This window comes from Podarcis erhardii (genome assembly GCF_964252035.2).
Source record: "Podarcis erhardii genome assembly, chromosome: 6".
NCBI classification, from domain to species: domain Eukaryota; kingdom Metazoa; phylum Chordata; class Lepidosauria; order Squamata; family Lacertidae; genus Podarcis; species Podarcis erhardii.
Window position 1 is genome coordinate 78,264,892 of NC_138510.1, and position 13,151 is coordinate 78,278,042.

Genomic DNA, 13,151 nt, shown 5'->3' on the forward strand with positions numbered 1-13,151 from the left:
TCTAGGCTGCTAGGAACGTCATTCCCTATTCAGACCCCTTAAAATCACTTGCATTCTTGGGTTTGCAAACAATTTTTTCCTGCTCTTAAAACCAGAGCATTGTATGTGTTTTGCAATGCTTTATGTTTTTAAAAATACAAGTTTCTAGCTCTTAGGATTTCAAAAAAGAGGTTCAAAATGTCACAATGACTTTCAGTTCCTTTTGTTTTTCCTTCCTTTGTTTGTTGACAGTTCTCAGCTGTTTGAAAACATGAATAATGAAAAAAGCATAAGTTTTGCAGAACTAACAAAATGGACGCACATCTGTGCAACAGAACTTGGATTTTTGGTAGGCAGAAGAAAACCTTAAAAACAGCACATGAATTGAATTGGATACTTGCTACTATAATTTCATTTGCACTGTTGTTGGAAGTGAATTGACCGTGGCTCCTAGCCTGCCTGTGTGCTTGCCCGCTCCACTTTAGAGGCATGGGGTATGTTTATGGGTTTTTCTGGTAAAAAAGATGTAACCCTGCCCTCACTAGTTTTCTCTGTGCACTATAGATAGATTCTTTGAATGAAACCATGCCTTCCCGCAACTTGCTCACACTTCTAAACTTTCTAAACTATAGATGGAACTGTCATTTCCATCAGTGCAGCCCTGTTCAGGGAAGTTTTTAATGTGTGACATTTTGATGTATTTTTAATCTTTGTTGGAAGCTGCCCAGAGTGGCTGGGGAAACCCAGCCAGATGGGCGGACTACAAATAATAAATTATTATTATTATAATGTCACCTCATTGGAATCTGTTGAAACACTCAGCTGCCAATCGTCAGCAGATGAGCAATTCAAATGAATTTTGCCCAGCGCATATCACAATTGCAGCATAGTTTGCCACAGAGAAAGCAAACCACATGTTTCCTTTCTGCGTGGAAAGCAAAGGCCAGCAGAAGCCATTGGGGATGGGTTGAGTTTATCTATCAGATCAGTCAAACTCAAAACTCTGTTGGATCACTTTGACACAAACGTCTCACATGGAAAGGCACATCACGGGGTATGCCTTCTTAGCAGAAGCTGAGTTTTCAATGTAGGATGCAAAGAAAGTCATACATCAATACTACTAGATTTCATCTAGTAATGAGGCACCTTAGGCCTGTTTTGACTGACAACATTCCCCACTTCAAGCACAATCCATGTAAAATAAATTATTTCACACTTCCCAATGAATCCTGGAAACCACAGACAGGAAGCTAGACAACTTTCATAGAGAATCGTCAGTCCCCTTGCAAAATTTGCAGGATGTGAAGTGTGAAGTAGCTTAACTGCAGTGGTGACAGATGTGCCCAAAATAATGAAATATAGGATTTTATCCCTGGGTATCAATTTTTAACTTAATCTATTTTCATTTTATTTTCATTTCACTTGTTATATGTTGCATCCCAGCGATGTGGGTTTTTCCAGATTTTTTTGTGTTGGAAAAAACTCTGGAATTGAGATGATTGGCATGGGAGGGGGGAATCAGTGGCATCAGAAAATCTTATACAAGTGATCTGGTTTTTCATGCTTACTTTTACTTGCATTTAGTAAACAAAGCTAAAAACTCTCAAACTGCCAGGCTTGCCTAACAGTTATTTGCAGATGGCCTCCTTTCATCGTTGCTGATGGACATATGCAATGGAAGATTTTCAACGGGAAAAGAAAACACTGAAAAAATTTCCACCCCACGTCACTGTTGCAGTCCTATTTGAAATACGAAAAACGTATTCATAAAATAATGAAAATTTTGCCTTTTGTGTTTTCAAGGAACATCCCATTATGGTGGCTACTCCCATGATGCTGTGGTGTATGCGCTTCAGAAATGTGGCATTCGTCATATTGACACGGCAAAGAGATATGGCTGTGAATCGCTCCTGCAGGAGGCCATCAAGGAGAGTGGTGTAAAACGGGAGGATCTCTGGATAACTACCAAGCTCTGGCATACAGATTATGGCTATGAGAACGCTAAACAAGCCTGCTTAGAGTCGTGCAAGAGACTTGGTGTTGAGTATCTAGGTATGGCATTTCTCCCCCTAATTCTCTTTGCAGTATCCTGTTAGGAAATCTGGATTAATATTTAGCACGTGCATTGCTTGCCCAGCTGGTGTCCTTGCAGCAAAATGCTTTTACCAAACCTCTTATATTAAACTTAGGCTTTTCATCATGGAGAGGTTTCTTAAGTCATGGAAAAGAGCTTAGGAGTGGGATCATGCGCTGGTTCTTCACAGCCTCTCAAAGCTAATTCTTCATGTGTCCCTTAACTGTAAATATGCTAGAGAAGCATTACTGATAGGCAGTGCTATTTTTCTAGGAAACGAGGTGCTGAAACTCACCGTGAACGCCTTCCTTGTTCTCTTAGAATGACAATGGTGCCCAACTGAGAGGTGCCAGAATGGTGTTCCAGTGAGTTCCAGCTGAAAAAAGCCCTGGTGATAGATAAGACTGACCTGATTCCCACCATAACCAGCTCTTGAAGACAGCTAAGTGGGGAACTTAAAAGAGCCAGAGTGGTGTAGTGGTTAAGAGCGGTGGACTTGTAATCTGGTGAACCGGGTTCGCTTCCCTGCTCCTCCACATGCAGCTGCTGGGTGACCCTGGGCTAGTCACACTTCTTTGAAGTCTCTCAGCCCCACTCACCTCACAGAGTGTTTGTTGTGGGGAAGGAAGGGAAAGGAGAGTGTTAGCCACTTTGAGACTCCTTAGGGTAGTGATAAAGCGGGGTATCAAATCCAAACTCTTCTTAACCATTGTTGACATCAATGGTTGAGGCAGAAGGGAAGAATTCAGTCTGGGGGAATGTGTGTTCTGTGTCCAGTACCCAATCCCTTTACGATGGTTAAGATATTGCCCTGGTTACATCAGCACTGGCTCCTAGTAAGAAAACTGGCAGTGTGTCATGACCCAGAATCCCGACACTTGTGTTTGTCTGCAATGCTGTTGCAATAGCTCTGCAGAACTAAGTTCACAATGACACAGCATCTCCTCTTGTTACTTCCTTAAATTTTGTTGCTGCTCTTTGAACACTTGCATTTGGTTTGGGGGATTTCTTCAAAGAAATCTTTGGATCTGCTGCTTCAGAAGTATTTCCATGCAAAAATATATTCCCCCCACCCCCCAGATGTCATGTTGTCCTTGAGCCAGCTGCCCAATAGAACCTTAAGGAGCATGTGCCTTGATACCTGGTTTAAAACAGAGGCAGTCAATGTGATGTGGCTTGACTACAACTCCCAGTGCCCCTGGCTATTGGCCATACTGGCTGGAACTGATTGGAGATGTAGCCTAGCAACATTTGGAAGGCAGGTCTAAAGGCTTTCTGCTTGCACTTTCCCAGTTAAGGATGAGCTGGTTTCCTCCCATCACCATTGCTTCAGAAGTTACGGATGGCCACTTGTTCATGAGTGTTTCAAAGTACAGTGTTCTTAATTACCCTGTCCAACAATTGTGACCTACCTGCCACAGTAAAACTGTTTTTTGGTGATTTGCAGTTCACATAGGTATGTCCTCCATAGTGGTTTTTATACTACATAAACTTTCCTTCTGTGGGACTTGGTGCTGTTGCATCCGATGGCAGTTCAGAGTTGTCTCAAAATAACTTGCCTTGCCAATCTGCCATCTCGGGCAACACAAGAGGCAAAAGCTACTGAAAAATTCTCCCCAAGTCCCATTAGGATGAATAGGAGCTGCATAAAGATATGTTTATCCTCACTCGCTGTGCAATATGAACTGTGACTTAGGCACCCCAGTGGCTTTGTAGCTGGTGAGGGGGTGCCACCTGCCCTTAGTTTGGATGCATCAGTGAGGTGCATTAAGGCATTACTGCATGCAAGCCAAAATAAGGCGTGTGACAAATATTGAGGCACAGGATGCCTTTAAAAAACAGCTTCCCTCCCACTCATAGTGTAGCCCTCTTCAAGCTGGGTTGCATTTTTTAATGGGTCTTGCAACTCACCTTGCTTCCTCCCTTCCTGCTAGATCCCTTCCACTCCTATTCTTATCTTGGGAAATGGAGGAGAAGTAGTTGGCAGCAGAGGACTTGAGAATGGATTAGGAGTGCCTCTGCAGGGACTCCCCTTGGCAGCACATGACACACGGTTCACCTGATTTCTGACTACAAACCACATGACCCTTGGCAGCCAAGGAGAGACTTCCAAGGTGGAAGACTTTCAGGGGCAATTGGAGCAGGTGGGGGTATCTGCAGAAATTGGATTAAAAACAAACAAACAAACACCAAATCTCCAATCATTTGAACTGTAAGATCTCAAGAATGCATTTGCTTACCTGTTAATTATCATAATGCACAATCTACCAAGGGATAATTCCCTGAGCTAAAAACGAGTGTCCACTTTAGCAAATGGGCAGCCTCCAGTTGTACACTTGTGCAGAAACCTTTTGATCTCAGTGTGTTTGGAACAGGGATCATTTCCAAATTGTTGGTACAAAATGCGCTAAGATGTCTCCTGTCTAACACTGAGCTGCTGTGACACCTGGGCCCATGCTGACTTGTGCAGGTTTTCTCATTTCCTGATTTTGCATTAGAGTTTTTCTAAAGAACTGTGAGTGCATGTTCTTTGTGCAAAAGCCATCTGCAGGTTTTGTGTCCAACTCACGACAAATCACAGTGTATTGTATTTAGCTGTGGAACATGGCTTTAACAGATACATTCCACTCATTACATTGTGTGTGTGGGGGGGGGACTATGATTTTCACTCTTTCCATATAAGAGTTATGTTCCAATGGCAAGCATTCTTACTGAATCAATATGAAATTGCAGAAATATAAAATCTCTGGCTTTGGCTTTAGAGGCTGCATACTCTGGGATTTGTTTAGACTGTTCATTGCAGATAACTCTCCATCACTCTGACTATGGTCAGTGCTTTGCTGAATGCATAATCTGTTTTATTCTCTCCCATGTGTGTTTTGACTCACTTTCTGGTCTTTGTTAGCAGCTTCCCTTTGACTCTGTTGGGAATTCGGATGGAATTGCAAATATTAGTTCCACTCACAAGCATGCTGGTGACTGCTAACGATGCAAAGTCAGCCTTACATTTTGAATGGGACTTTTTCTTCTAAGCTTTAACAACTCCCGGGAAACGCACAACAACGGAAAATTAATGAGATGGCCATTGACTTGCAATAGCAGAATTGGCTGTATATCAAAATACTGTATACATTGAGATGTGTTAGGTTATTTTGTGTTTTTGGCATTTGGTTCTGATTTGCCACCATGTAACATTAATTTGATTGCCTGTAGTGAGCAGAAGATGTGTGTCTGAAGAATGTTGGCTTCCTTCTCACTTTTTGGTGCATAGCTGTTGTGTTGGGCTAAAAGCTATAGCGCTTCTTGCACAGTGAAATAGCAGTTTTATTCTGCTGCAGATAATACTGAGTCCAGGAAACACTTGAATCTTAAGGCTTAGTTTCAAATATATATATATACCCTGAATGCTGGGGTTTAAAACATGTAGACATGATCTTTCTAAGGCTTGATTTCAGTAGGAGAGTTAAACATAATTCCCACAGGGATCAGTGGGACTTACAGTTCAATCCAACGTGCATTTACTTGGAAAAATAAGTTCCACTGAGTTCAGTGGATCATATTGCCACATATGCATAAGTATTGCAAAGACGAGAATTGCTTAACTTTGGATAGAATCATGGTTTCCTTTTAAATATTTTGGTTGGTTTGTATATTTATTTACTGCATTTTTATCCTGCTTTTCGGACAATTATTGCTCTGCAAAGGATAACCCATCTTTCAGGCTTTCAAAAGTGGCTTGCAGTTGAAATAATACCTAAAAGGCAGCATTAAGAAGAACAAACAGAACAACATAATGAACCCCAAAGGGCAACAAAACCAGCATATGAACCTGCAGCAGGACTCTTTTCAAAGCCTGTTCAAAGCATAAAGCAGAATTGAAATTATTATTTTGGTCAGTGGTGCTAGAACCAATTCTCAGTTGACTTCCTGTATTTGGGTGTGCATCCCTGAGCATAAGTACGTGCTGCTGTCAACAGTGGCTGCTTGCATTTTTTTATGCGCTCCCCATTTATTTTAAAAGTGGAATCACTTACCGTATTTTTCGCTCTATAACACGCACCAGACCATAATACACACGTAGTTTTTAGAGGAAGAAAAAAAAATATTCTAAACGAAATAGTGGATATATGATTTTTGTGGTTCATGCTGTGGCCACAGACATGTGATCTGACAGTGAGTTTGGAGTAGCCCAATGCAAAAATCCTGAGGATCCATGTGGATCCATGCTTTGTAACCATGGAGGAGGGAAGGAAGGGGAACCATGGATCCTTTGCTCACGACTGCAGCAGATCCCCCCCGCCACCCGCAGGCATTCGCTCCATAACACGCACAGACATTTCCCCTTACTTTCTAGGAGGAAAAAAGTGAGTGTTGTGGTGCAAAAAAATACGGTATATTTGAATTATTTCTAAAGAGGAGCGTGGACACAGATATCCACACCATTCATGCTTGATGGAATGTATGCATATGTCATAATTGCTAGACATATGAGAGGGCAAAAAGTCAAGAGAAGTGGCCCCTCCTTTTTTTTTAAAGACAAAAAAATATATATTTCTAATGCTGTTTGCTGAGGTTGCACATTAAGCCACTCCAAATGATGACTAAGCATTTGCTCACACTACTGCAGTGTCAGCAGCAGAACAGGATTCCATTCACTCCTCAGCTCAGTCCATCCATTTGTGCATGTGTCTTATTGCTATTAAAAGCATGAACTCCACCAGCTCTCATGTGACTAAGTGGCTGTTTTTCCTATCTGGTGGTAAAGGGGACATTATGAACTTTGCCCATAAGAAACAATGCACTGAAAATCTCTGGTCATCTCATTTGGACCTCTGTGGTCATGTGGGTAGAGGACTAGATTTGGACTTTGAGTTCACCTGTAAATTGGGTAGGTGGCTTTGGTCAGCCCTCAGACCTTCACCAGTAAAAAGAGAAAAATAATAATGATTTGCTCATAGCTGTTAGGGTGAGCAAGGTGTAAGACTTGTTAAACACTCTATTTATTAATTTGAAAAGCCAGTTCCCGACATTCCGTAACACCCTCCTGATGTTTCGCCATGCATTAACATGACCAAAAATAGATCCCATGATGGGGATTTTCTTTATTAATTATTTCAGCAGTTTGTATACAGCTTAATCACATTCGTCTCTAAGCAGTGTGCAGAGTACCCAATACAATAAGATTAAAATGTGTTAAACCTGGGTTCATGCTGCAAAACGACTACAAAACTTTGGCACCAGTTGGGAGCTTATCTTCAGTTTTGGGATTCATAGTTAATGAAGCTCCCAAGAAGATTCCTGGTTTATTCTTTTCTGACAGGTATTTCAAGAAGATGGGGAGGGAGGGGTTTATAAGCATGTAATATGTTCACCTTGGGACATCCAAAGTTGTGTTGCTTTGTTGTATAAATACTGTACAAATTATGACAATCTCTGGTGTGCCGGTGCCTGAAAGGACTTCTAAGGAACCCAACAAACTTGATGCTTAAGATACTCTCTGTTGTGCTGAGGTGAAGAGCCTCTTTGTACAGTAATTGAACATGTGATTTTTTACTGCCAGTATACTTCCCCTCACTTGTATATATTCACCCTGCAAAATGCAACTTGAATGTATGCACTGAAAGAACCAGTGACATCCAAGATGCAGCTTGCATGCAGAATCATGGAGGCACTGATTCGAGGAAGGATGAAAGCCCCACATATTGGAACAGGCCAGAGGTCTTGCAGTTCTCAGGGCTGCTAAGTCATTCTGCTTGGGATGTTGCAGTTTCTCAAGCTCAGCACAAAACTGCTTTTGTATACTGCTTTTTGTCTGCGGAGTGGCTGTGTCTTTGAGCATCTAGGAAACTGGGCTTACCTGCATATTAAGGCTGCTTCACTGGAACTTTTGCACTGAAATTGCATTAAAACTAGCAGAGGTTGCACCATTCGGTGTTTTGTACTAATGGTTCACAGGTGGAGACTGCAACTCCCCAATTCAACAGCTGATTTACTTTTTCATTGGGAGCTTTATGGTTCTTTAAAACAAGTTTGGTGTGATTTGTTCATGAAAAGCAACATTGGATTTTCTTTTTTCTTTTTAGATCTTTACTTGGTGCATTGGCCTGACTCGCACATCCCTGGTAAAAGCAATCGAGAAGTCAGAGCAGAGACTTGGCAAGCCATGGAAGAGTTGTATGAGAAAGGTGGGGTGGCTTTGATAGTTGCTGCTGATTTTTTTCACAGTTGCAAAAATGCAGAGAGTGTTTCTGTTGGGATATCATGACACATTTTCACCATCTTTTCCACTCGGGGTATATCTTAGGGCAATCTGATGCATAGCTGTCAATGTTTCCCATTTTTTAAGGGAAATTCCCTCATTCCGAATAGAATTCCCCGCAAGAAAAGGGAAAAGTTGACAGCTATGTTCTGATATCATTCATACCAGGCCTCGGAAGTGTCACAGAACAGTGCTCCATTCTGGAGTTTTGTTACCCTTTCCCTGCAGTGCTTTTTAAACATCTGAACACTTAGCAATCCTGATGAACTTTGCTCCTTTCTTGGTCCAGTGAAGAAGAGGCCTAAAGACAGTCTTTTCAGAGTAGGCCTCTATAAGATGGTGATGGTGGGAATGAGAAGCAGCATTGCTGTCTGGAGCTCTCTGGAAATGTCCAGTGGAGAGAAGGAGTGGGAAGAGATTGGGGATCGGAGGTGTCTGACGTGGGACAGGCCCAACACAGAGGGAAATCATGAGCAGGACCCATTGAAGGACTCTGACCCTGGAGTGGGACACAGCAGATTGGGGGGGGGTGACCTAGACCCGAGGGGAAGGACCAAGTGGGTTATCAAGAGAACAGCCCACCTCAGTGTCATTGGATACCCCAAATCTAGAGCCATAAATAAATCATGACACAGTGTAATATGTCATTTGTTGTTGTTCATCTGAGGTTGTACAGTGGTAGCTTGGGTTACATACGCTTCAGGTTACACACTCCGCTAACCCAGAAATAGTGCTTCAGGTTAAGAACTTTGCTTCAGGATAAGAACAGAAATCATGCTCTGGCTGCGCGGCGGCAGCAGGAGGTCCCATTAGCTAAAGTGGTCTTCAGGTTAAGAACAGTTTCAGGTTAAGAACGGACCTCCGGAACACATTAAGTACTTAACCCGAGGTACCACTGTATTTACCTAATTTTAAGACCTGCCAAGGAACAGAGGTTTGTTATTATGTCTTCATATGTAAAAACACAGAATTCAAAGAGGGTGTTCTTTCTTTTTCCTATGACTGTAATCGGGGAGAGGAGGGACAACCTCAAGAAACGTTTTCCGAAACACCAGAGTCTTGTCGTTGTTTTCAAATGGAATTGAATGCTAAAAAAAGGCAAGGCCGCTGAACTGAAGTAGCTTTGTGTCATGGCTTCAAACCCAAGTACTCTTGTTACAGTGGGTTTGTGGGTCTGGTTGCAGATTCTCAGAGCCTTACCAATACTGTTCAAAGCTGATACTAATTGGGACCAAAGAGCCCTTGTGGTGATGGTGGGGATATTATTGGTGTAACAATTTTCTGTTGGTGGTTTGGGGCAAGGGTTTTAGTTGACTGCCTGAACGAGGAATTGAAACTTGATTCTCTCTCTCTCTTCCCCCACCCCCAGGTTAATTAACTTACAAAGCATCTCTTTGGAAGATTTTTGAACTGAATCTCCCCCCCCCCCCACAACTCGTGCCCCTCTTCTGTACTGTTTCCTTCATCATGTGCATTAATTTAACTTGGCTGTTTATCTGCACCTAGGCCGAGCGAAACGTCAGGAATTAAAACTGTATGTTAGGCACATCCTCGATTTATCACCCCTGCATGAAACTTCATTACAGAACCTATGGATGCCGAACACAATTTCCACCCTAAGCTACATTATTTAAATTAACGTCACGTAAATCTCATTCCAATTAAAGTAGCCTTTCTGTCCTGAGTCTTCTGTTATCTGGTCCATCGGCTCCTGCATCCCACAAATCACCCCTTTCTGCCTCAAGCAATGCAGAAAAATTGAACCTCTGGCCATGTGTTTCTGAAGTGATATGCAAATGTTAATAAATTTGGAGGTTTATAGGCAGTACCCCATGAGGGAAGAAATGATTAAATAATTTGCTTGCATGGTTAACCACTAAAGTTTCAGTTGACACTCAGATAATGCTTAATCATCCCTTTTGACTTATGGCCCTGGCCTGGGGTTTAGAAGCAGTTTTTTTTTTTTTAAATAGCATTGTTCCTTCTAATTGATCATTTATTTTCCACAGCTGAGTGCTTGTGTAGCACTGTGACCAAGCTTTCAATTCTAAACATACTTACACAGGAGTAAGTCCCCTTTGACTTACAGTAGAACAACTTACGTTTACAGATGCACAGGATTGTGCTGTAATTAGGATAAGCTGGGAAGAACTTATTTCAAGTCTTGCCCCAGCTGTAGACTCACTTGGTGAGCCATACTGTCCAAACAACCAACCACCTCATGCAGGCCCAGTTATATCCGTATTTTATCCAGTACCTCAAACAACGATTCAAACCTTTTTCACTGACCCTTTGAAAGCATACTGTAGAAGTGTGAACAATTAGCAAAATTAAAACACGTGGAGTTATGAAAAAGAACACTGGAAGATGAGGCATTTGATCAGGAGCAAAAATTACAAGACTGAGTGAAAGCAATGAAATGCATTTATTAAATCTGCTTGTTCACGCTTTCTAGGTTTTTTATTTTATTTTTTTAAAAGACAGTAATAATCAACCACTATGGTTTATTACACAGTTGTTCTAGGAGTTGATTTTGATTGTCACAAAAACTGTGTTCTAAGCGTACGTTGTTGTTTTTTTAAAGGGTTTTCCATTTGTTTATGCTTGAAAAGGATGGGGCATTCCAAGAACAGAATGAGAATGTGACTTAAGAGTCATAAAAGTTAATGGGGATGTTCTCTATAAAAGCTGCAATTCAAGCTATTTATAAACGTCTCCCCTCGCGCCTGCCTGCTTGAGAAATTAAGGAAGATGGTCTTTGATAGCCTCTGAGGTTTTGGGATTTGTAATTTAAGCAATAGTTTAACCTTGGCGTGTAACAGCAGTGGCAGGAAGGAGGCAAACAGGGAGAGGGACTTTAACCTCCCTCCACTCTGGTGTCCTTATAGCTAAGGAGCCTTTCTTGGACCATCAAGTCTGGTGAGTGGCCCAAACATGAACTTCCCTGCCTGCCCCTCAACCTCAAAAAGCTACCATTGGTGCCTTTTTGAGTACAGTGGAACCTCGGGTTGTGAACATGATCTGTGTGGGAGGCACATTCGCAACCCACAGCGTTCACAACCCACAGCGCTGCGCATGCACGTGACACACTTTAGTGTTTCTGCGCATGTGCGAGCGCCGAAACCTAGAAGTAACCCATTCCATTACTTCCGGGTTCAGCGCGGTCTGTAACCCGGAAAAGCGCAACTCGCAGCGTTCGCAACCCGAGGTATGACTGTACTCTCAGTGTTGGGCTACAAACCCACAGCTGTTGGAGCTGCTCGCTGTTGATGGGTTGTTGCGGAGAGAAAAACAGCAGGAATATAATCCAAAGGTTGCCCTGTGGATGCGGCTGCTGGGTCCTGTTAATTGATTTTGTGGATTCTGACTATTTAAACAGGCCTGCACATTTGCTGGAAGACTGGGCTGTAAATACCCGCAATAAACAGCAACAACTTGTGCTTTAATTTCTCGGCCGCTGCTGGGCGAGGGCGGTTTGGTATGGAAAGAGTTTCCTTGAGATGCAGGCTTGTGAGATAGGCCAGCTTACTCTGAGTTGTCCTGTGTCCTCATTGTGGACTGGGCTGGGGTGGGGCGAAGTTTCATTTGATGCATGTTTCCTCTCTTAGGTGAGGAGGGCAAGGGACTGGCAGGGAAGGCTGCAGATGCTCATAAAACATTTGATTTGATCCATTGCTCAATTCCAACTTATTTTGGAATTGAGCAATGGATGCTCGCTCATTCCTGTGAGGAAGCAGGGGGGTTTTTTGCCACAGGACTAACTTTTGTTTTTTTGGGTTTTTTAAAAAAATAATATTAAAGTTTCAAAAAAGTTACAAGAATAGAAAAAAAGAAAAGAAAAAGAAACAAAAAATACATAATACAAAAAAGTAAAAACAATTAAAAACAAGTCAACCTTTCCATATCTTAACTTTCATATCCTTGTTTCCCTGGCCTCCTCACACCTCCCTTTTTTGTATTCTAGTTCAATTAGTTATTTCAGCAAATCCTTTCCATTTTTGCTTTTATCTTAATAGTTTATCTTAATATATTATAACTTTACATTCTCACCTGTTAATAATCCATCTTTAAATACTCCTTTATAACATTACTGCTAAAACCACATAACTTCATTCCAACATCCTTCTAACATTCCTTAATTTTACAGTGTTTCTGTAGATAGTCTTTAAATTTCTTCTACCGACTCTTCTCCCTGGTCTCGGATTCTGCCAGTCATTTCCGCCAGCTCCATGTACTCCATCACCTTCACCTGCCCACAGGACTAACTTTTGAATTCCTTACGCCTTTTTTTTTTTAAAGTAACAGTACAATAGAGACTCATGTAGGTGAGAGCTTCCTCCTGTGGTTGGAGGTGGTTTATGAGTGATATCCGCTGCACCACACCCCGTTTGATCAGATAAGGGATGCTGTATGATGGTATCTCTTCAAGAAAACAAACTCAAGTCTCACGTGGCATTCATTTAAACAGTAATGATTTCCAAAGCAGCTTTTAAGAAGCATAACGTGAAGCTACACATTTTTGTAAGCAAAGATGTGGGTAATTAATTAAAAGATTTCTGCACAACTTTTCAGTGCCTGTTGTCCAATTGGCACCTTTTACAATAATGGATTTTTTTAGAATACTTTTTATTTTTTAAAAAACAAGTTCTCTATATGGTAGACATCTAATTTCCTTCAACTGATTGCTTGTATAATCTCTCCCTTTCTACAGCAGTTACGCCGCTGCCTAATGTGAAATATCTCATAGTATATACACTACACTACACTACACTACACTACACTACACTACACTACACTACACTACACTACACTACACTACACTGTATATCACCATAGTAA

At 41.7% G+C, this 13,151-nt stretch overlaps 1 protein-coding gene across 1 annotated transcript in view; it reads left to right on the forward strand.

The window, feature by feature from the left end:
* The first annotated feature begins 231 nt into the window (after positions 1 to 231).
* Positions 232 to 13,151, forward strand: part of LOC309343926 (putative oxidoreductase ZK1290.5) — a 60,072-nt gene continuing 47,152 nt past the window's right edge. Inside the window, exons 1-3 of the mRNA XM_081866165.1 lie at positions 232 to 328; positions 1,783 to 2,031; positions 8,137 to 8,238. Coding sequence (XP_081722291.1) covers positions 292 to 328; positions 1,783 to 2,031; positions 8,137 to 8,238 — 388 coding nt within the window. The 5' untranslated portion in view covers positions 232 to 291. The remainder of the gene's footprint in view (positions 329 to 1,782; positions 2,032 to 8,136; positions 8,239 to 13,151) is intronic.